Source organism: Lytechinus pictus, chromosome 5, assembly GCF_037042905.1.
Source record: "Lytechinus pictus isolate F3 Inbred chromosome 5, Lp3.0, whole genome shotgun sequence".
Lineage (NCBI taxonomy): Eukaryota > Metazoa > Echinodermata > Echinoidea > Temnopleuroida > Toxopneustidae > Lytechinus > Lytechinus pictus.
Window position 1 is genome coordinate 45689797 of NC_087249.1, and position 25246 is coordinate 45715042.

The window sequence follows — 25246 nt, forward strand, 5'->3', positions numbered from 1 at the left end:
TGCATGCTTGGGGCAGTAGGGTTTGTCGTACTTGGAGAAGAGAATTTATTGCAAGGGAAACTGGGGTATAGTGTTCTCAAATGGAGGTTTTTCATCATGAAAGTAGCCTATTTTAGTCTGACGACTCATTGTTTATTTGGTTTGAAGTTGAAGCAGAGTCCTGGCCAGGGTGACAAGATTTCACAAAATTATGAAATACAGGACAATCGACAAAAAAAAAAAGATCAAGAAAGAAGGCTACACAGTGTTAGACTTGTGAAAAAAATATACAGAATTGGAAGGGAGGGTGAACGAAAGAATAAAGGAGAGAAAGAAAAGAGATGAATTGAGAAGCAAGAAAGAAAAAATGAAGGAAATAATAAAAAATATAAGAAAGTTCTAATAAAAGAAGGATGAGAGAGAGAATAAAAATAGATAAAAAAGTTTCTGTCATTCTTTGAATTGAATATAGAAAGAAAAAAAAAAGAAAAGAAGGGAAGATGAATAAATGTGTGAAAGTCAAAATAAAAGAAGAGAAAGACAAAAAGAAAGTAAGAAAAAGGGAGGAGGAAAGAAAGAATGAAGGAATAAAAATGTTTCCTTCATTCTTGGAAAGAAAGAAACAAAGAAAGAAGAAAACAAGAAGGAAGGAATGAAGGAAGAAAGGGAAAGAAAGTATAAGGGAAAAGAATAAGGACAAAATGAAATAAATAATGAAAGAAAGGAGGAAAGAGAGGGAGGAAAGAATGAAGGGAGGCCAGAATGAAAAAAAAGAAGAAAATAATGGAAGGAGAGAAAGAACGAAAATAAAAACGAGTGGAAGGGAGAAGGAATGAAGGAAATAAAAAAAGGAAATGTAATAAAGAAGGCAAGTAAGAGAAAGAAGGAAAGAAAGAAAATGAACAGAGAGAGAAAGGATCAGGAAATAAAAATAGATATGTAACAAAAAAAGGGCAAAAAGGAAGGATAGAAAAGAAAGAAAGAGGAAAAAGTTCAAACTTCAAGCAAATAAAAACAATCCAATCATATAACAAAAATCCTAATGATATTTGGTGTTTTTTTTTATATATTAAAAAAAAAAAAAAAAAACTAAACTGTTTTAGAAATGAATAAAATACGGGACGTCTGGTCACCCTGGTCCTGGCCGAGTCAGTCCGAAGATTGCATGTATTCAGCGCGATCTAGCTCGAGAGTCGACTGGCTCGCGATCGCTTGTGTACGTCCGTACATGTACTGTAGCGCCGATGTACATGTATTAGAGCATGCGCTAAGAGGGCGAGAGAGGGGTTTCCCCAGCTAGCTCCTTCGTTGATTAGTAGCGCATGCGCACAGTATAGTTTAGAAAGTAAGATGGCAGCCCCCATTGAACGGGACAGCTGGCGATAAAATGTCGGTAAATTGGCGCTGATTTGACAAGTTTCCACTGTTTTTTTACTGGTATGACATTGTATGAGAGATAATTGGCCGATGATTGCAATTCATCAAAAAATTATTAAACTTTACTGTCAATTTATCTTTTACATTTTCAAAACAAGCACTTGCCCGATCGGGCAATTGACTTTGAAAAATGCTTGCCCGCACTTCAATTTCACTTGCCCCGGGCAAGCGGGTTTGTCGCGCCCTGCACACACTATTGTTGTCACTTGCCCATTAAACAATTTTTCCTCGAAACAAGCCACAAAAGCATAATTTTTAAATATGATAACTGGTTAGCATTTCCATGAAATAAATAATGATTTTCACTCAATTGTTATAAGCTCCTGTAAAGCTTTGCATCTGATTAGCACAAATGAAAGTCGGTGAAAAATCACTATTTGCTTTAGAAAACTCTCCCCTTGGGAACGCTTAATGAAAAGGTTCGTCAAGGATTTTCACTGACTAATTTTTTCTCAGCCAATCAAATGCACAGATTAACAGTAGCTTATAGCAATAATCAATTTAAAAAAAAAAATGGCTACTGCTAAATGAAATCCTTCAATCTCACCTGAGAGGCACAATCATCAAGAGGACAGCCTTTTCATGGACGTGCCAACCAAAGATGAACGAACTGAAGGCACATAGCGTGATGGAACGGATGAAACCGTTTGGACCACCGGGGTAGCGCCAGAGGTGGAGTAATGATGGCTGTTCAAGAGAGACAGAACAGAATAAGATCAAAGAAAGGGTTAGTGAGAGAGAGAGAGAGGCAGAGAGGGGGAAGATAGAAATTGAGATAGAGAAAGGGAGGCAACGAAGAGAGAGACAGAGATGGAGGAATAGGAAAAAAAGGGGGGAAGATATACATGCAGAGAAAGAGGAAGAGAGGAAAAGAGAAGGAAGAGAAAAAGGGGGAGAGAGTATAAATATACACTGTAAATGCACTTGGTTGTGCAAATTGGATGTTCTAATGCTAACTAATCCTTGATTGACTTTGCTATCAAAATGTAGGTTTGGTCTTTTATGACAAGTTGGTTATAAACTGGTATGAGTGGTATCATGTAACATCTTAGTTTTATGACTGTTTTAATATCAAAAACATCTTTTCCTCGGTTGAAATATTTCAACTTCATTTGAAAGTGGATAAACCACTTTCACGTCACTCATATCATGCAAGTGCTTATTGTATACAGACCATCATTGAAAGCCCTGTCATCACAAAAGTGGCTATAGGTGGGACCGAAGGTAGGACCGTGTGCCTAAACTCCTGGACCAGACCTGCAGTCATGGACGCCTTCTGCTTGAGGATATCCCCAGAGACCATTCCAGACTTGATACCGCCGATGGTCAGGGCCTTGTCGGCCACGTTGTAGAGGGCCCAGAAATTAGGTGCCCAGTAGGCGTGGCAGAGCCCTCGCTTGAACGGGAACAGCCGTGAGAGGACCTGAGGAAGCTGGCCCTTAGGATGCAGACAAAATGCGGAAATATCAGATTCAGTGACAGAGAGAATCAACAAGACAACGTCCCTACATGTACACCAGGCAAGTATAGTGGATTCGCCATCATTCTTATGCTCAATGATAATAATGACTGCGGCTACTCTTGTCACCAGCAATATTATAAAATGGAAATATGGATGGTAAACAAATCGATCAGTCAATTACATGTAACTGTGACACATACATGTACTCTGTGATGAGAAATTAAAAAAAACAATGGCATGAAAAACAATACCAAAACATACTGCCTTAATATTTATAGCAAAAAAAAATGCCCCACAGCGGAAAGGTTTGCATCTCTGCACCAATTATTTGTAGCCCTATCTAATCAGTGTTGGCAAAAATGACCGTATCAATATGCATACGATTTTAAGTCATATACATGTATAAGAGCAAATTATGAAATATTTATATCCTTACCATAGCAATGAATGGGCCAAACGACAAGGCACAGACAGATACCACCACAGCGCCAAGGCAGATTAATCTTACAAGAGAAAAACTTGTCCATTTCACACCTCCATCTGTACATGGAAAACAGGACGTTTCACAAAAATCAACAAATAAAGAAATTATATAAATTTGATAAAAGCCACTCAAAAAGCAGGATTTCAGTTGCAACTTGTCATCTATGTAAAACTTTCTGGAACAGGGTTTAAATTTATTGAACAAGAATGGCTCATGATTACAGATCATTATATGGTTGGAACTAGCCCTTATCTACCACCTAATTTTCTAAGCATTGTATCTATCAGTTTTACGTAGATTTCGTCTAATTTGTGCAGAAAATTGAGCAAATAAGATTCCCATGTTTTGATCAACGACTCCGATTCTATCGTGAACAAGGAATGCGACGATTTTACATTTGCTCATTTGCACCCTTCTTTTGAAACTAACCACTCGCGATACACAGCCGATTCTTGTAACTGTGGCGAAACATTTTGACTCTTCCAAATCAGTTCTATGATGTCAACATGCTAAATGATCGTCTCACTACTTCCACTGCGAGCTCCTGCCCATGATTCGATAATTGACGATGGATATTTGTTCTAAAGCCATTTTCTATCGGATTTCTTGGTATGAACAACTGTTTGTCGGTGGGGTTCGGGTCTGGTTAATACAATTTTGATGAATTCTACTAAAAAAATTGTTATCCTTTTTTCTCTCGTAAAATCGGTTCTTACCGTTTCTATGGACACTGCGCCTACTCTCCCGCGTGTATTGTTTGTAATACGCAATAATTTTAATGGCCCCAAGCTAGGTGGTCGGTTTCACTCACTCACTATTTCTTTTGTTTTTTACTGTTTGAATTATATAATATTTCATTATTTACATATTTGACATTAAGGACCAACTTGACTGACCATATAGTATTTAAAGGTAAATGCTAGTTTTGGTAACGATATCAAAATGAGTTCGTACAGAATCCAATGAAATGACCACCAAAGTGTCTGTTTGTATAAATAAAACGCATGTGCCAAAGGATTCTGGAAGAAATTGTGTAATTGCTGAGAAATCAGCAAATAAGCACAGGATTCGGGTAGAGCGTCGGGCCTGACGCTCAAAGCAATAATTATACACTGTCCCACGTGCGCTTATCTGTGTTGGAAAAGTTCAGTCTGAACATTATTCAGCGTAGATTTCAAGATTTCACAAAGTTCAGTTTATGTAACTGTACCAGATCTAGATCCTCGATGATATACTGACAATTAAGCCTGGTTTTACAGACTTTCTCATGAAATCAGTGTTTACTGCAAATACTGGAATTTCTCTTTAACAATGCTAAATTCCACATGTTTAGGTAAGAATTACTTGTTGTTTCACTTGACAATGAGAAAATTAGAATATTTCATATTTCATACAATAAAATACAAAATAAATAAAAGAAATAGTGAGTGGATGACGTCATCAGTCTCATTTGCATACCAACCAGGATGTGCGTATAACTGTTTTGTTAAATCAAGCAAAACTTTAAAAAGTCATAACTTTCTTATTTTACATCCGATTTTGATGAAATTTTCAGTGTTATGCTTGGAGGATTTTTCTCTTTTTATTCAAATCAACTTTTTGTTGGGGTGGACTTGTCCTTTATTTTTTTCACTAACAGCTTGTTTGAATGAAAAGTGCAAGATCAACATAAAATGGTATCAGAATATTAAAAAGAAAAACATCTTAATTTTACGTTGACGTAAATGAAATATCATACCCCATTTGCCTATGCTAGACAAAATAAATGAAAATTCTTGTTTCCTTGTTATTTCATTTATTTATTAATCTTTTTTTTGGGGGGACACACTTTATTTGGATATGACTATCCCTAATCAGCTCTCAAATCTATACTCTAACTTAATATCATACATTTATCTAATATTGCTTTTCATTGACGTTTCAATGTCACTAATATTTCATTATTTTTGTTTTAAGGTGGAATCCTCATCAAAGCTCCCAATTATTTGAACATAACTTTGTATATATTTTAAACGGAAATATCTACAATATACAAACTGAAATCAAATTGAATTGAGTTCATCATACATGCCTTTATTTGAAGCAGTAAAACAGTACGTCCTAAGAAGGTAGATGAAGTACGCTGGGGCTACATAAACATAGATGTGCTTGAAGTTTAGTAGCACGGCAAACCAAAAAGCTCCCTCTAGAGTTCGATCCTATGAAGGATAAAGAAAGAAAAAAATTAGTTCTAGGTTAACTTTTTGATTATGAATACAAATATTTGCCAGTCATTCTTTCTTCACATTGATACTGAATACAAATCCCAGGCTTAAATTAATCAGAGGCCTTCAAAGGCAATGACCTTAGCACTTGGCCTTCATTTGGACGTTTGGTGCCTTTTTAGATTTTACCCATTTGTGACGAAAAAAAAAATGTTTCCTATAGAAAAGTGACAATAAACATATCAAATTTAAAGGCCTGTATCAACCTACATGTACAAATAAAACACATACACGCCTTTCTATTGCATTTCTTTTCTCAATTTCTTTTTTTCCTCCATTAAAAAAAAAATTCATCCTTTTTCTTTACTCTATTTTCACACATGCACTTTCTTTCTTAATTAGTAATTACAATTATAATTAAAATCATTAATATCATAATCATTATCTTATCTTATCGTCATCATTATCATCATCATCATCATCATCACCATCATCATTACCACCACCATCACCATCATCATCACGACCATCATCACCACCACCACCACTTCTATCACCATCATAGTCATCATCATTCTCATCATGATCATGATCATCATCACCATCGTCATTATCATCATCACCAGTATCATTATCAATTTCATTAGCGTGAAAGGGAAACTTGTATCAAACACTTAGTCCACGAGTGGGTTTATGAATTTATGAATAATTCTTGTTGAATCATGGGTTTTAAATACATTTCAAATCTCTTGGCAATATACATAATGTACTTGTACCTGTCTCTACAGGAAGCATTCATGAATAGTTTAGATGATTTCATAACCTACTTGTAACAGATATTTTTTAGCCTCTCAGTCAATTGATATTCCTGATACCGTACATGTATTCTCCATTGCTATTCTGAGCATGGTCTGAGGTGTGAGGTTGTGAACATTCTTGAATAAAAATGCCATCAATGCCTTCTCTCCTTGACAGTAATATTTTTTTCCATTTGATCAAATGTCCTTTTTCACAAGTATGAGGGACAAGAAATTGAACATCTTTCCTATAATATACTACTGCATTCAGACTATGACAGAATGTCACAAATTTTGATATTCCTGATACATGATTTCTCCATTGCTATTCTGGGCATGGTGTGAGGTTGTGAACATTCTTGAATAAAAAATGCCATCAATGTCTTCTCTCCATTATTTTTTTTTCATTTGATCGAATGTACTTTTTCACAAGTATGAGGGATAAGAAATTGAACATCTTTCCTACAATATTCAGCTGCATTCATACTCAGACAGATTTTGAGTTCAAAAGCACAGATATTAATTAATATTTGCAACATAGAATCCCATAAATCACATTTCAAAAGACATCTTTTTGTAGATATTTGATATTTACATTCTCATTTTTTTTTTTTTTTTTGGGGGGGAGGGGTCAAATTTGAAAATAGCTTTAGTTAAGGTAACTACATGTACATGTACACGTCTACCCCCAATATTATTACTATTACTATAGATATTATTACCCTAGAGTGGTATTCTGAGATCCATTTTATCACAGATAATTTTATCTCCTTTAAAATCAGTGATATAAAATACCCTTAAAATCTCTCAGAATTGGTATTCTGAGAACCATTTCATCTTCATTTGATCTTCAAGACTATTTTTGAAGCAACATCAAAAAAGAAATGCTGTTTTATAGCACTCTGCTCTCACTCAACCACTTTACAGGATTTCTTTGAAAAAATGAACAATATTTTTTTTTGGATGTCATTGTTGCATCACTATAAGCACCATTTCAAAGACAACATTAGTCAAGAAAAGTCTCTTGAAATATTTTCCGATTCTACAGGAATAATGTTAAGGTATTACTTACAATGTTTATGTAGTAAATCTTCCTTCAATTCTATTAAAGCATTTGGAGTTAATTCACTGAGAAATATTGCTGAAATAGCCCCCACCCTATTTTTATTTCACTTTTATTTATCTTTTCTTCAAAGTAACATGGACGTAAGCGTTGCAAGGGTTAGATACATGATGGATATATCTATGCAGACCACTGCTCTGTCGTGTATCTTTAGATACACAAGATATACAAAATTCATTCTGATATACAAAATTTCAATTTTATCTGAATGATAAAATGTCATCTCAGGATACCAATTAATTTTTAGAGATAATACCACCCTTGAACATTAGTAATCACATATGAAATACGATTAGAGGGGGAAATGTACTGAAAAATTTATAAACATGGAGCCATTCCTTAATATTGAGCAGTCAGATTTGAGATATTCATTATACACACAATGAACACAAGAAAACAACTATTTAAAGATTCAAATGGTAATTTTCATTAAAAATAATCATTCATTACTAATTTACACTAGAGTTTAAAATACTAATTTTTCAAGCATGAAAATAAAAAGAAACAAGTGGAACGCCTCTGGCAGTCTCGCCTGCATTACGCAATTTAATATCGCAGCAGTGCTAACTTTGAAAACTACTATAAAATAATCATTCACAAAAACATCATTCATATAATGACATAATACTACGTTCATTGACCATAAATGACATTTGAACAGAGACTTAAGACTGTCAACTACACCCATGTCCACATTTCATTCACTCTATCCATAAACTTTCAAAGTTATGATGGCACTTAAACAATTACCCCAACATGGCCTAAGTTTATTGACCTTAACTGACCTTTGACTTGGTTCTGTGACCTGAAACTCACAGGGGATGTTCAGTGATGCTTGATTACTCTTATATCCCAAGTTTTATGAACTAGATCCATAAACTTTCAGAGTTAGAATGGTAATTCAACAAATACCCCCAACACGGCCAAAGTTCATTGACCTTTAATGAATTTTGACCATGGTCATGTGACCTGAAACTCGTACAGGATGTTCAGTCATACTTGATTACTCTTATGTCCAAGTTTTATGAACTAGATCCATAAACTTTCAGAATTAGGATGGTAATTTAACAAATACCCCCAACACGGCCAAAGTTCATTGACCTCAAATGACCATTGACCATGGTCATGTGACCTGAAACTCGTACAGGATGTTCAGTGATACTTGATTACTCTTATGTCCAAGTTTTATCAAGGAGCTTGGTTTTATGAACTAGATCCATAAACTTTCAGAGTTAGGATGGTAATTCAACAAATACCCCCAACACGGCCAAAGTTCATTGACCCTAAATGACCTTTGACCTTGGTCACGTGACCTGAAACTCGAGCAGGATCTTCACTAATACTTGATTAACCTTATGCCCAAGTTTCATGAACTAGGTCCATATACTTTCTAAGTTATGATGTCATTTCAAAAACTTAACCTTCGGTTAAGATTTTGAAAATAATTTTCCCAACATGGTCTAAGTTCATTGACCCTAAATGACCTTTGACCTTGGTCATGTGACCTGAAACTCAGGCAGGATGTTCAGTAATACTTGATTAACCTTATGTCCAAGTTTCATGAACTAGGTCCATATACTTTCTAAGTTATGATGTCATTTCAAAAACTTAACCTTAGGTTAAGATTTGATGTTGACGCCGCCGCCGCCGTCGGAAAAGCGGCGCCTATAGTCTCGCTCTGCTATGCAGGCGAGACAAAAATCAATGATTGTTGCCAATTTTAAGAGTAAAAGTACATTAATTTCGGTATATGAAAGCTGTGTACCTCTTTATGGAATAACTAGGGTAGTCTGAATGCAGCCAAAGGAAAAAAAAACAACAACAAAACAGGTAACATACAAAACTTGGATTACTACATCATCTTTATCGAAGCTCAATAATACATTCACATCAAAAGTCAAAGGTACAAACAAGTGGAGTAAAAATCCTCACGGGAGCTAAAACCGATCCCTTCTACTAGGGTGTGAAAAATGAAAGACATTCATTGTATGTATAATGATCTAAATATGATATGATGCGTCACCCTACATAAGAACATTGGGGAATTCGTATCCCTTATGGGATTATTTGTAGGCATAGAATGATGGAGAGTATACAAATACAGTGCGCCCAAGAAAAAAACCAACAAAATACTGATGATATATCATAACTAAATCACAAATACAATAGACAATGGCCTTTCATTGCAAAGCTTTTAAAGACTCCGATTTCATCTGGAATAACGTATGATTCCTCCTCAACACAAGAATGAGCAATAACAATTTGGAGAAAGGATACCTAAAAGTCACTTGGCAGGTGGTTTCTGAGTTTCAAAAAAGTGTAATTTTTGAAAAAAAGTTCAATATCTCGTCTTTTTTGATACCTCAATCATATCAAATGGTCAAGAAATATCAAACTTCTGTTCATTTGAAATAAGGCTTGAATTCCAATAATTTTATAAAATGAAGAAGTTTTGTAGGCTTGCTGTCATACTTGACACTAATATCTGCAGTATATGAATATACAGTGTATAAACAATAAGTATTTGTGTTATTCTCTTTCCATGCCTACAGATAACAGAGCCACTTTTTGCCATATAATTTGTTTTTCAAGTGCATTAAAACGGGGAGCATTTTGAAGAAAAAAAATCGAATTCCTTCACATTTGCAGATGGAAATGGTTCTCAAACTTGATGTTGCCTCTTTGCAGCATGGGTTTAGAATAGCTAATAGGATATCACCATCATGCATTCACTTCCCGGACGACACCTCACCAAGATCGGCCGAGTATGTGCAAAGAATACAGACAAATGTCCCTTATCGGATAACAAATCCGCCGCCACCAAAATGGCTTTAACTCGCACTGCACCAATAACCCAAGCCGTTTAGCAGTCCGCGGAGGCATAGAGAAGGTATCGCTAATGAATCTCTGCCTGCCGTTGATCCCTCTCCGTCAAATCCCCAGTGAAGCCATAAACCGGCTATGAAGTGCTTGACGACATTCCGTAAGGCAATAGCCTGCGTGGACAACCTCGGAAAGTCCCTCCACACCTATCTCCCCTGACAGGAGATGGACAGTAATGTGATCAGTCTGCAGCCCATACCGACACATGACTCCCAGGGGGTCAGTATATATAGTGGGACAACAGACAACTGACCATATCGCAGGATTTCGGTAAACAAGAAAGGTGCCGCTGATTTATTGGCAGAGATCCTTTTACCCTTTGGCAAACCCTCCTCTTTCTAACTAAGCCTTTATGATTCCGCTTTCATTTCATATTCTATCATAAAGATCTGTTCTACCACAAGATAATGTAAAGCAAATCCTGTATTGATTTAATGATGCCAAAAAAAATTAGTAATATTGTGACTCAATGATTTCCTAGATAGTATTATCACAATGATGATTCTATATTTTTGTGGTTAAAAAAAGCTTGTGGTCCAAAACAATAAGAGAACAGGAAAATTGATAATAATTCTTAAAAACCTAATCATAAACAACAAAAAGAAAATAACTGAACTATATTTAAGAGTTTTTGTATTTCATTGAGCCTACAAATGTAATGTTGCAAAATACCAGGTTCTGATCGCCAATACGATACAAGTTTGTAAAGACCACCATCATCAGTATTACAAACATCATCATCATCAGCACCTTCATCACCATCACCATCATCGTCACCATCATCATCATCATCATCATCATCACCACCACCATCATCACCACCATCATCATGATCATCATCATCATGATCATCATCATCAATTATCATCATTGTCATCATCAGTTCACCATCACTATCATCATCATCATTACCACCATCATTCATCATCATCATCATCACCGTCACTGTAGCCGCACGATTGTATCTTGCTCAAGACATTAGTGCTGCAGGGCAGGTCCAAGCTATTTGACTTGTGACGTACGGGACATTTAGAGACTTTAAAGTTGTGTAACATAAAAAATAAATGCACAACAGATAATTTTTTATGGATTTTGGAAGGCCAGTTGTGCCCTCTTTATTCAGTAAAAAAATTAGTGATCTACAATTCCATTAACGATGTAATATTTTAATTAATACACGCTGTGACGTACGGGACCAGACAAAAGCTGATTTAAAAAAAAAAAGATTGTCATCAAAACTCTGTGAATTGGAATAAGCTGGAAATCTCTCATTATCATGTTTTCATCTTGTATCTTATCAAGTTTCATTAGCCATGAATGAAATGATAGAACTCATTGTTGTTATTATGTAATAGCTCAAAATTTAAACATCTGCGCTGTGACGTACCGGACATGTGACGTACGGGACATTTGTCCATGTGTAAAACGAATGGGGAAAGTGAAATTTCATCAAAATTTATAATTAAGTAAGTTAAGTTTTACATGGGTTATCAGGATTGATATATATTTCTTTAATAGCATACACTAAAATTAAACATAGCAAACACTTTACGACCTTACAAATATTATGAAAGATGTCTTGCAAATAATTCCATGTGTTAAACGAATGGGAAAAGTGACATTTCATCAAAATTTATAATTAACTGGATGTAAACCAAAGTAAGTAAGTTTTACATGGATCATTATGATTGATATATATTTCTACCGGTATATGAACAAACAAAACATAAAAAAACTTTGTGACCTTATATTTTATGAAAGATTTAATTAATAACATATGTTAACAAGTATGCTTTATATATGCACCCTTGTTATTTATTACAAATCATAACTTTATTATCAGCCTTTTACCAATATTCAACCACTGATATGATATTATTTATCTCAATTTACTTTATCTTTGCTCCTAATTGAAAAATAACCCTAATTAGAATTACATAGAAATCCTATGGTGTGTCCCGTATGTCACACACTTGTCCCGTACGTCACAAAGATTAATTAGCTGATATAATTAAACATGAAATTAATTCAGTAAATTCACTTTAATTTTGGATATATAGTAATATAAATTAGAACTCTCCAAAGTGTGAAGAAAACTGTTCAACCTTTTCTTAATTAGTATCTTAAAAAACATATGCTAAATAGTGACATACATGTATGGGAAACTGCCTGTTGGACACCAGATAATTAACTTAATTAATTTTCAAAATATTTTTTTTTCTCAAATGTTTGCATTAACTTTAATAGCACTACAAGTCCCCACAGAAATATTTTCAAATATATAATTTGCATTATCTGCAGATCAAAAAATGTGATGTCCTGTACGTCACGCTAATTAATGATTTCTTGGAATTGTGACCTTGGCATTCATTAACTTTAAGTTTTCAGAAGAAAAAAAATATAGGGCAAAAAACTTTAAAATGACATACAATATGTTATATTTAGGCAAAGATCTAATTTTGGCTTCAGAGGGGACAATAGCTTGGACCTGCCCTGCAGTGGAATTTGAACCGCAGACCTCATGGTTCAAGGTCTGAGGACATAACCACTATTAACCCAAACACCAACACCTCTATACGGTATCTTCCTAGTCTAAATGGGCCCCAAGGAGTGAGAATGAAGAGAATGGATGTTGCATGGGATGAGAAGAATGTCAGGGTCACTTCTTTATGCTTTTCTCACTAAGGATTAATTCAAACTGGAGGCAACTTATCTCCCAATAGGTCCCAACTGACTGTTTGGTTGGTGTTAAGCCGGAGGGAGAGGAGGGACGAGGAACTTCTCTTCTCGGTAAATCATCTTTATATGCATGTGTATGTTCAAGAAAAGATACCTGTCTGCCTTTTGGCTATGCTTGTTTTCTTCGCCGAAATGACTTCAATTCATCTTCATTTCAGAAGAATCAGAAATTTGGAGTTCAGATACTGACACATTTCCCAATTATCATTCATAAAAGCCCGGTTTCATTCAAAGGCTCCTTGCAAAGCGACCATACATGTAGATCTTTGTGTTGCTGATTTATCACGATATGATGTATAAGACTGCTTTTCATTTATCATCAACCTTTTACTGCATTCAAAATAATCATTCATATAAAAATAAATATCAGATAATATGATATTAATATAATTCATGTCATGACATCATTTTACACTTGATCTAGATAATAAATTATAAGTCCAAAATATTGATATAAATAAAGTATTAAAATCTTAATTTATTCCATAAAGACATCTCATACATGTTATTAGCAATGTCAATGAAATAAAATATAAAATGAAATGAAGGTCTTTGCAAGACCTTTTCATGAAACTGAGTCCTTTTTGGAATGAAAGGAGAGCCTCTATCTTAGCACTGAGGATACACGAGTGCACGATAGAGAAAGAGCACAAGAAAGACTACATGTAGCTTTCAGGTGGTTCAAGGGCAATCGTATCGTCACTTGATCAGGGCCGCGCTGAAAATATTTAGGTTAATGCAGATGCACGAAAGAGGTAAAAGTATCATACAAGAGCAAAATATTTCACTGACAAATTGCTCTAATGACAAATTGTTCTCAAAATCTGCACATCAAGCCAACCCAAAACCAAACCGCTCACTCCAGACTTACCCTCATCCTACCATGATCTGAAACCCAGACCTACCCAAGGAGAGATATCTCCTTGATCTGCCCTGTTCATTAGATCCGTGGAGAGCGTGAAATCTAGAGCAGCTTAAAGGTCAAGTCCACCCCAGAAAAATGTTGATTTGAATAAATAGAGAAAAATCAAACAAGCATTATGCTGAAAATTTCATCAAAATCGGAAGTAAAATAAGAAATGGCAAAAAGATAAGAAAGTTATGACATTTTAAAGTTTCGCCTATTTTTCCACAAAACAGAGATATGCACAACTCAGTGACATGCAAATGTCAGTCGATGATGTCCCTCACTCACTATTTCTTTTGTTTTTTATTGTTTGAATTATGCAATATTTCATTTTTTACAGATTTGACAATAAGGACCAACTTGATTGAACCATATAGTATTAAACAATGCTAATTCCACATGTTCAGGGAGGAATTAATCGTTGTTTCACAGGACAACAGGTGGAAAATCAGAATATTTCACATAATAAAATACAAAAGAAATAGTGAGTGAGTGATGTCATCACTCTCCTCATTTGCATACCGACAAGGATGTGAATATAACTGTCTTGTGAAATTAAGCGAAACTTTAGAATGTCATAACTTTCTTATTTTACATCCGATTTTGATGAAATTTTTCAGTGTTATGCTTGTTGGATTTTTCTCTTTTTATTAGAATCAACTTTTTGTTCGGGTGGACTTGTCCTTTAACAGCAACTTTGAGAGGATGGTGTAGAAGACACTTTTTTATAATCACATTGGCATGGTATCCTGAATATGTTCAAAAGCTTTTTTATACCATCCTACCTGATCAGAACATGCCCATGTTTTAGTTGGGGGAAAAGCAAAAATAGCGTAAACGACAAGGCACACAGTCGCGGGATGAGTGTAGAAAGGTCTTTCCAGGGCTCCATTGCATATTGAATTTACCATTATGGTAACTTTGCCATCCAATGATAACTACCATGGTAACGCTGATCAACAGCCAATCAAAATCAAGGATTCGCTTTGCTTGTGCTTAACCCTTTTCTTGCCTTCAGAAAGCGATTGCTAGCGGTTTGAACAATAGCAAGATCACGGTGGTGTGAACGCAACTCGCAAAACAAACGCACAAGCAAAAGGTTTGCTTTATGCATACTCTTGAAGTTGAAGGAAGGACTAACCTGGCATATTCTTGTGATAGATAATAGCATTAACCCAAAAAGGAAACCATTGTACTGAAAATGAATATCTGAGACATGAATGACAGGTCAAGGTCATTAAAACAATTATCATAATTACATACTGATAGTGCAAAATTATGAACATATTTTTCTGTGCTGTATTAAAGAGCTCCTGAAATGCTTGGAAACAAGATAAAAAGAAAGTTTTAAAGTTAAAAAGAGAGGTCTTTAATTTAATATTGAAAGCTTATACTGATGGATATCAAAGTTCTAATTTCAAAGAGCAAAGTATTCCACAATTTTGAGGCTGCACTGACAAATGCTCAATCTCCTAGAGTAATATTTTTGTTATATAGCTGGGGATTGAAGAAGCAAAGGAATAGAACTGTGCAGGTTGTGGGTGTGTCTGTGGACTTTGCTTTGTAAAAAGCTAAAAAACATAACTGGGGGCTTGGCCAATCATCAAACAATCATCATCCTCTATAACTTTGTCTCAACTAGCTGAGAATGATCAAACACTTTGATCTATTTGACAAACGTGACTTGGCTTTCACCGAATCTGTTGGATTGAGCACATGACGTGACTAATTCAAAACATTCGGGATGTACAACACGTCTGTGATATTGGTAGGAACAGATTCTGACGACAAATTAATTCCAGTTTTAGAAACAACTTTTACAGTTCTTCTGAATCTAGCTGGCCATTTGACTCTGGTTTTTAGCAAAATCTTTTGGACAAGCAATTTGATTATTTGTAATGCAGTATCAGTGGCGTACCTAGGATTTTCCACAGGGGGCGCAAATTTGTCCGCAAACAAATTTGAGAAGCAAAAAAAAAAAGGTCTTCAACCACAAATAAAGGATTTCGTACCAGAAAAAAAATTGACAAGCAAAAAAAAAAAAAAAGGTCTTCAAGTTCATAGGAGGGGGCTACTTGTGGCTTGTCAGGGATCAGTTGTGACTCGTCAGGGGGGGGGGGGGGGGCAGGGATATGTCCCTTGCATGGGTTGTGACTCGTCAGGGGGGCAGTCTGCCCCCCCCCCATAGGTACGCTAGTGTGCAGTATGGATTCTAGCAAAAGCAAAGCAAAAGCAATTGCAATCTAATGTATTCGGCCTAACATGATAATATTGAGCAGTGCAATAAATTAACATTCACTGACCTGGATATCTAGACTCTCATCCCTATTTCATCAAATTAATTTGAATTTTTGACATTCTCTTCATCCAAAAAATCATTAATATTGGACTGCTTTGACAGCTTAATCTAAAAATGTACAATTGCCTATAACAAGTAACTTATATCATGACTTAACCAAAAAATAATAATAATAATTTGTCAACACTGGTATTACTCTCATGCCTTCGAGTGTTGGCCTTGCTAATCCAATTTCCTGTTGAAAGACGGTGTGATGTAATGTACGTTAAGACCGTGTTAAACCTCAATAACAAAATTTATTATGATTGATAATACATATGAAGGGGTGTTTCAAATAAAATCCCACTAATTGGCTGTTTATACCATATTAATTTCAATTGGGAGACTATATTAGTGGCCGCTGAAGACAGGTTTTCAAAAAAGACAAGTGAATCCTGACACAGGTTTGAGTGTATGCTATTTTGGAAAGGATACGATCAACGATGAGAAGCCCAAAGTTTGCGATGAGAAGGATGGAGAGGATGAAGCCAGGTTGTGACCACCCTCGCATGCCTTCCTCTCGGCGGTAGATGGATGGCTTGGGTAGAGTTAGGCAAAATCTGCACAGACATTGGATGAGAGTGATAGAGTTAGGCAGATTTACATTAGAAGTTGGTTTGGACAAGGAGTGAAGCTCTCTGTTCATAGAGAAAGAATAATAGTGGATGCTGGGGAAAACAATGTAATGTTGAAACAAGCACCACCATATGCATATTCTCTCTTTAATTCCTTAGACTGAAATAGACTGTGAACAGGAACCAATCCAAAGAGGGATTGAAATTTATGATCCAATTTGGATTGGTCACTGACCACAATCTATTAGATTTACTTTCAATATATAAGGAATTTAGAGAGTAATCAATGCTTCATGCATTCTTCCTACATTCTGATTTCATTTTCTATTTTTTTTTTGCATTTTAAAGCCACATCTGTTTTCAGTACTACACTTTCTCAATTTGCACAATTTTTAAGGGATCATTTTTTTTCCTTTTTTTTTCTCAAGCTGACTAGTTTTTTAGAATAACTCTTGGACAGATACATGTGAGCATTGTATGATTTACATGTAACTGTAGAATAATGAAGAGTACATTGTATTTGACAAAAAATATATATAAAAAAGAGATTTATCTAAAAATTGCATTTGGTTCTGAACCATTTAATGGACATCAGCTTTAATAATGAAATATATGATTTTATCTTTTTTATGATTTTACCTGATTCATTATCATTATTTTTTTAAAATCTACACTCAGAAATAATACACCTTTTACAATTAATAATTAATTCTGTAATTATGTGATTTTTCACAAATTTCTGCAAAATTAAAAAACTCTGAACATCAATGCATGTATGTTGTTTTACCTTTATACAATTTAGCTTTCAGAGAACTATTCTGGAATTAAAACCAGAATAAACCATGAAGCAATATGATTCACAATATAATAAACAAGTGCCTACACATGAAGATGAAAAATAGATGAATAGATGGAGATACAGGGAGAAAGAAAAAGAAAGAAGACGGTTTGCTGTGACAACACCACTAAATACATTTGTTCATAATAAACGAGGATCTTCATGAATTTTTCAGTTTCATTTGATTTTATGAATCGTTTATATCAAAAAGGAACAAAGCAGGAAAAAACCTTGTCCGTCCTTCCTTTGGCAGCACGAATGTTGAAGATGTCTTGCTGAGATGAAATTTCAGACCCGTCTGAATTCTTAGCTAGCATTACATAGAAATGCAAGCAATTGAATGTATATTATCAACTCTTGGGTTCGACTGCAGTGCACATTCAGTGGAGGACTTACTTTTTCAGGAGTTTACAATTTGCATATCAACATATCCAGAAGGGAATTAACAAGTGGAATGGTCATAAAGAGACGGGATAATTACAAAGGCTTGTATCATAAAGTCCTGTTTCAAGGGGTACTCCAGGCTGAAAATAATATATTCATGATTTGAACATATAGAATAATAGATTCAAGATTCAAGATTCAAGATTTATTTAGAACATATGATCGCAGCTTGTTAAGCTGAATTGACAAATGTTTTACAAAACAGCATAAAAATAAAAATAATATCAGACAATAAACCACAGAAAATTTCATCAAAGTCAGTCAAGGAATAACAAAGCTCTGACATTTTACTTTGAGGAAACAGTTCTATCAGCATAGAAGTTCTATGCATGTCTTCAAAAATATGTGCATGTACATGTAATGATCAAGCTGATGATGTATATCTTTTGTAATTTATTATTATATAAAATTATATTCATGCAAATATTGTCCACCAGGAATGAAAAAGAAAACTGATTTAAATGCATATAAGATATTCATTACTGCAACACATTTTGTTACAAAGGAGACATATCATACACACATAACATGAGAAATAGGAAAGTGGGAACATGACCTCATCAGCCCTCGTAATGAATATTCATAATGGCATAATACTTATACATACTGTTTTCACAAAATATTGCTGAATTCAATAACTAATATTATAGCTTCCTCCAACTTTGTTTGGCAAGGACGCATGGATAATAAAACCATCGGGTCAATATCTTATTGAATCAGGCGAGTTCATAAACCCTCTCCAATAAAAGAAAAACATAAAGAAAGTAATAATAAAATTGCCAGAAAACATTCTGACAAACACAGATGTACAGAGTATCTTGTAAACAACCATACAGATATGAATGAAGTTGGCTTTATATTTCCGCTGGGAACAATGAAGGGCCCTCCTTGAATCCTTGGCTTGCATATCACAGTGTTGTTTTTCACGCAAATATTGAATTTTATTTCCATAATCTTGCGGTAGCTTCCTCCTCGAGCCCCATCAGGTTTTGCAACGCCGTTTTCGGTAACGTCTCATTCTTGGCAAAAAATCAATTTGTACGAATCACATGACAGGATCGGTGACACTGACTGCTCCTTCGCACAAGCTGGCTGATACTATTCATACCATTTTTCAATCTCATATTAAAGGTAAAAGAAAGTAGTTGCAGCAAACAATTATTTCGTGACAAAGTCTTTTAAATCAAGGTTAATGGTCACAATATCATCACTGATCTACATCTGGTTTAAATGCAAACTTATCTTTGTAGAATCATGAAATCTAGCTCAAAAACCATAACTCTGATGATTATTCACACAGAAAAGCATATGTGGGACAGTGTATTAATATTGCCTTGAAAAATGCTTGACGTTTTATGAAATTCTGTGCTTATTTTGGTAATTTCTCAGCATTCAGCAAGTACGCATTTTCTTCCGGAGCCATTCAGTGCATATTTTTTGTTTATACATGTATACAAACACCTGCATGGAAATTTTGCTGGATTCTGTTCGAACTCATTTTGAGATCGTTACCACAACTGGTATTTATCTTTAAAGGAGAGTGAAACTCTTGGATCAAGTCAGCTCATATGAAAACAGAAAATCAAGGAAAAAGATCAATGAAAGTTCAAGAACAAGTGGACAAACAATAAGAAAGTTACGAACATTGGAATGTCAAAATCACTAATGCTATGAAGATCCTCAAATTGGCAATGCGATCGAGATTTGTGAGCGCACAAAAATACAACTCTTCCCTTAGTACAATGAAAATATACACCAAAAGTCCAAAACATGTATTTTGCTAATTTTTATGACTCGCTGCAATATTTTTGTCCATTATGAATTTTACCAGTTTCCTTCTCTTATGTAAAAGAAGTAATGTAAGTTTCAGATTAGAGGCCTGGGGAGAGTCAATGCAATGGCCTACGTGTATTTCATAACATTTTGGGCAAATTGAACTGAAAAGTTTAAGTTGCATTATGGTTATTATAAAAAAAAAATTGATTTCATGCCAAATTTGTCAATTTGATATGATGTGTTTTTACAAGTAGACTAATCAATTTGTGTCCCAACATAGACCCGACACATATTTTTAAAATTCCTTATCAATTTTTTCCAACATATTTACAAGTAAAGTTTTAGGTGTCTTTCACAGAAAGCCGTGCTTATTACTACATTCTAAATTTCAAGGATTTGACATTAATCCAGATCGGCTGTGAATAGTGACCAGCCGAAAATTGGATTTATTTTCAATCTTAAGGATTAACTTGTAGATCTAAAATCTTTTAAAAAGGGTTTAAATCTAAATCTAATATGTGACTGGTCAATATTCACAGCTGATCTGAAATTATTTTAATTCGTTGGAACTTAGAGTGTAGAGTACTGCAGACTCTTCATTCAGAAACACTGCTCTAAAACTTTCAGCCATTCAGAATTCTCCCCAAGTCCTTCTTTTCACAAGATTCCAAGAATGTTGTTTTAATGCATGTCTACATTGATCAATAAAACATTTTAATGGATGTATTTCACGCAAATTACACTCTCTGAAATGAGACCACTCTCATATTGCAAACTTCAATTATTCAACGCAATGGGATCCATGCATCTATTCTACTGTAGTTTCATATCAAATCAGGTGAAATGGATAGATTTCCTCTTTCACAAACTATCTATGAATAAACCCCTTACCAAATATATATCCCTTGTTTTGGAGATACATTTCATGTGTTACTGATAAAAAGTCTTCATTTTTAGTTGGTAATGGTAATTCTTGTGGTGAAAGTCAAATGGATAAAGGAATCGCATACAGCCATATACATGTACCCTTGAAAAGCTACAATAAAAGCAACCATTTCTTCCTTGCATAACATACATATATGGGTCTTTCCATGAAGTTGGGGCACAAATTGTGACATTTCAGCATACATGTAGATGTACATTTATTCTTTGTAGGCTTTACATATTTATATAAGATGAAACATTTTACTGGGACTTTGGGGCCATTTAGCTTAATTTTTCATTAAGTTATTTAGTAAAACCTTGTATAACGCTGTGGACACGGAGTGCGTGTAGCATCGGGATATTTTATTTGGTTCTAAAAGTCAAATTACGGCAATTAGGTTGATATACACTTGATATAAATGCACATTTACTTGTCAAGTCAGGAAGCTAAACACCTCAGATTTGCTATGCATATTTTCAAAAGAAAAAGAACATTTAAAAAATTGTCACAGTGTCCATGTACTTGTAGAATTAGGAAATGTCACATTTGATGGACACAGAGTAGCATACTAGTGACAATTTTTTTTTAATTTTCCTTTGAAATTAGAACTACATGTATATGCAAAGGAAATCTGAGATATTTAGCTACCTGACTAATAAGTAAAGGTCATCCTAATTGCCATAATTTGACTTAAGTTTTAGGACCAAATGTAAATATCCCCATGCTACATAGACACCTTGTAAATGTACATGTACAGTAGCTGTTTTGCTAGATAACTTAATGAAAAATTAAGATAAATGCTCCCTAAGTCCCAGTAAATGTATGGTCTAATACTAATACAAAGCCTACAAACAATAAACGTATAGTATAATTAGTACTGAGTTATGCTGAAATGTCACAATTTGTGCCCCAACTTCATGGAAAGACCCACATATGTATCAACTTTGAGTGAACTGTACTTCAAAATGTTTTCATGAACTTTTTTTTCTCAAGAATGCACCATCCTTAAATGCAGAACAGTTCCACCACTCTTCAAAACATTCGATCATGCCAGCAATACATTGTCAAGGGACAAAAGAATTTATGAAAACAAAATGGCCCGAATTCACAAAGGTGGTTTTGAAAACCATCGGTTGAACCCATAGTTTATGCAGATTTCTTGTATAAATTACGCTTATTTAACGCGTATATTAAAAAATGTCCAATGCTGATGCGCGCTTTTGTCAGTGTGCTAAATTGACGCCTGTTGCCATGGTTAAGTACGCTATTTTATTCATTTTATTCACTGTTTGAACAGTAGACTCATGAACAAAATAGCGTGGACAACCACCTCAACAGGTGTCATTTTGGTGCACTGTGACAAAAGTGCGCATCAGCATTGGACATTTTTAATATAATTATTAGTGTAATTTATACAGGAAATCTGCATAAACGATGGGTTCAACCGATGGTTTTTAAAGACCACCTTTGTGAATTTGGGCCAATAATTTTACTTCTAGCTCACTAGGCCATGACAATTTTCATAAAACTTAAAATGTATTTCAAATCATTTTATCAAAAGGTATGCATCATCAAACTTACGTATCTAGGCAAATTGGTGATACGACATTTGCTCCTGCGACATTTTCTCCATTTGTAGTATCTCAAAGGGCATAGGGTTAAAGTTATGGTTGTAATAGAATAACATGTAAAGATAAGAATGAGGGTTTATTTAGTTTGGAGCTTAGATTTTATGTTTGGCTCAACGTGCATATTTTCCATCGGAGCAATTGTCGCAGGAGCTGTTGCATTTTTCTATTATCTTGCGAATATCCCATGGAACTTACTACAGGTACATAAAATAAAGCGATTAAATTACTAAAGCAACGCTCCATGTTGTCGTTTACACTAGCTACATTTCCAGAATTGCGACCAAAAATCAAATAAAGCGATTAAATTACTAAAGCAACGCTCCATGTTGTCGTTTACACTAGCTACATTTCCAGAATTGCGACCAAAAATCAATACCATATTGTTGCTGAAAGGAAACTTGCTGAAGGCCGTCGTTAGGCCACGAATGTTGCAAATGGGATGCAATGAAGCTGAAACCATCATACTTCATTGCACACAAATTGCATCTACATGGGGCATATTTGCATTCTTGGTTGGTTTTATTAGTTTTCATGAAGTCTTTGACCTTGTTAAGGATTTTTAGAAAAAGATTTTAGCCAAATACATGTAGCTCAAGCTGGTTTTCAAGTTCTTTTTAAAAACTGTTGTTTGAAAGTAAGCATGGATTCAGACTTGGTAGAATCTTCTAATAAGCAAAAAACTAGACATAAATATAATAGCATGAATATAATCCTGAGGACCTACATGTAAACACATAATATGTAATATATATCATGAATCTTGAATGTTAAAAAGTCCCCAGTCAGTATATCTTTCTTTCTCTGACAATAATTCCCTCCAAGTTCCGTTTTTTAAATAAAAGTCTGTCTTCCTCCTCTCAAATTTGTTCTTCAGCCTTTTATGCGTATTCAGACCGCCTTGTAGTTTAAGAATAACCTGTATTCTCTGTCACTCTGATCAGGAAATTTATCCTCAATATGAGTGATCAACCCCAGTCAGAATATACCAGATATTTTTTGCCAATGTGAAAGCAAAATACCCACTAATTGGTAGGTACTTGCCGAAACTACAAGAACTTTCTCAAAGGGATTTTTTTTCCAAGGTTGTGGCCAAGGTATTTTGGTAGTGTGAAAGCAAAGTATGAGATCTTTCTCAAGTCTCAACCCAGCGGGTAGTTTATACATTTACATGTAGGTAGGGCACTGTGGGCTTATCACACCATACTGCGCATGCTTGTAACTTCAAGAAATTATGGTGGGTCCCGAAAGGGTCTGCTTCTGGTCGGTGTGAAAACGTACATATATTTACCTACATGTAATTGGGTGTAGTTGTATTTCTAGGCTTGAACAAGTTCTTGTAATTTTGGGTATTCTGGTAATGGAGCGGACTGAATATGCCTTTTCGAGCTTCATATGTAGCTTGAACTGACCACTCTCATACATCCTCCCCAATAAATGCATAATGAAGGCTAGAATTACTTCAAAAGTGATTGGGTCAATACGTAAAGTACTGACCACAGCCCTGCTTACAAGAATGCTGACCAAGCAACCGATGAGGTTGCCATGTTGACTAGCCCTGAATACGTGAATTGGTGAGCAATTTGGAGTAAAGAAGAGAGAGAGAGACAGAGAGGGATTTCAAGGGACTGTCCCGTACTTCAGCAATTTGTCCTGCGTCCGTACTAACCCTTCCTGAGATGCCGTTTTGTCCCATATTTTTACGATTTCAAATACATTCATGAGAGAATATTCACACATCACTTTTTTTCCTTATTTATATGCACAGTACAGCAAAATGGGAAAATGTTATTTTAAAAAAAGAGTATGTAGAAATCTATCACAAGATTTTTGCTCACTTGCTTGAACAAAGTAAAAAAAAAACAATTATGCAATTGATCTTATCCCGAAGTGTCCCGCTTTTCAACTGTCCAAATCTGGTCACCCTGAGAGGATGAGGTAGAGGGAAAAATAGAAAAAGCAACATATATGCTGTGCAGTATACATGTACATGAATGTTGGCTATAAAATCACTGACGAAAAAGTAAAAGCAGGAAAACCCAACAGTGGTAAAGAGAGGTAGGATTAATTACAAATCTTATCATTATAATGGATGGTTACACTCCAGAGAAACATGATATCATGTAAACATCTTTTCCAAGAGTTTTCATTGATATCCGTTTACACAAAAAGAAATGTCCGCAAAAGTAACACAATACCAAATTTCTAACCACATAATCACCATTTTCCTCTTCCGGACAAGTAACAATCTAGATCGCATTGCTAATGGGTGTATATGTAGAACTCTCTCTATTTTCTTTTTAGAGAAGAGAGAGAGAGAAGAAGAGAGAGAAAGGGGGGAGGAGAATCTTGTTTAGGGAGATGATACACGTAAAAGTACCAATATTCTGGGACATACATGTATACATGTACATGTATGTTCTTGACAGGAAATGGTACTGTATAATGTATGTTTTGATAAAAAAGTACAAATCAGATATCTATTACAAAAGAGAGATACATGTAGTTATTAAAGTACTGTTGACAATTTCTTCCCTTTTTAAAGGAAATGTTGACATAGAAACCGCAGGAAACAAATGATAATGAAAGTTAAGAAAGAGAAAAGAAAGAATAAGAGATGGGTGGAGACTGAGAGGGATACAGAAAGAGGTTGTTAAATGCTCTCACGGGAGCTACACTTTTAACGCTCCTCGGGGAGGACGAGGGA

General features: G+C 34.9%; 1 protein-coding gene across 3 annotated transcripts in view; it reads right to left on the reverse strand.

The window, feature by feature from the left end:
* Positions 1-25246, reverse strand: part of LOC129261353 (probable dolichyl pyrophosphate Glc1Man9GlcNAc2 alpha-1,3-glucosyltransferase) — a 52144-nt gene that overhangs the window by 4193 nt on the left and 22705 nt on the right. For 2 of the 3 annotated variants that reach the window (XM_064099093.1, XM_064099095.1), the window contains 6 exons: positions 16789-16913; positions 15157-15224; positions 5434-5560; positions 3315-3418; positions 2591-2854; positions 1964-2103 (listed from right to left, as the gene is read on the reverse strand). In XM_064099093.1, coding sequence (XP_063955163.1) covers positions 1964-2103; positions 2591-2854; positions 3315-3418; positions 5434-5560; positions 15157-15224; positions 16789-16913 — 828 coding nt within the window. The remainder of the gene's footprint in view (positions 1-1963; positions 2104-2590; positions 2855-3314; positions 3419-5433; positions 5561-15156; positions 15225-16788; positions 16914-25246) is intronic. The other variant, XM_064099096.1, reaches the window with a different exon arrangement.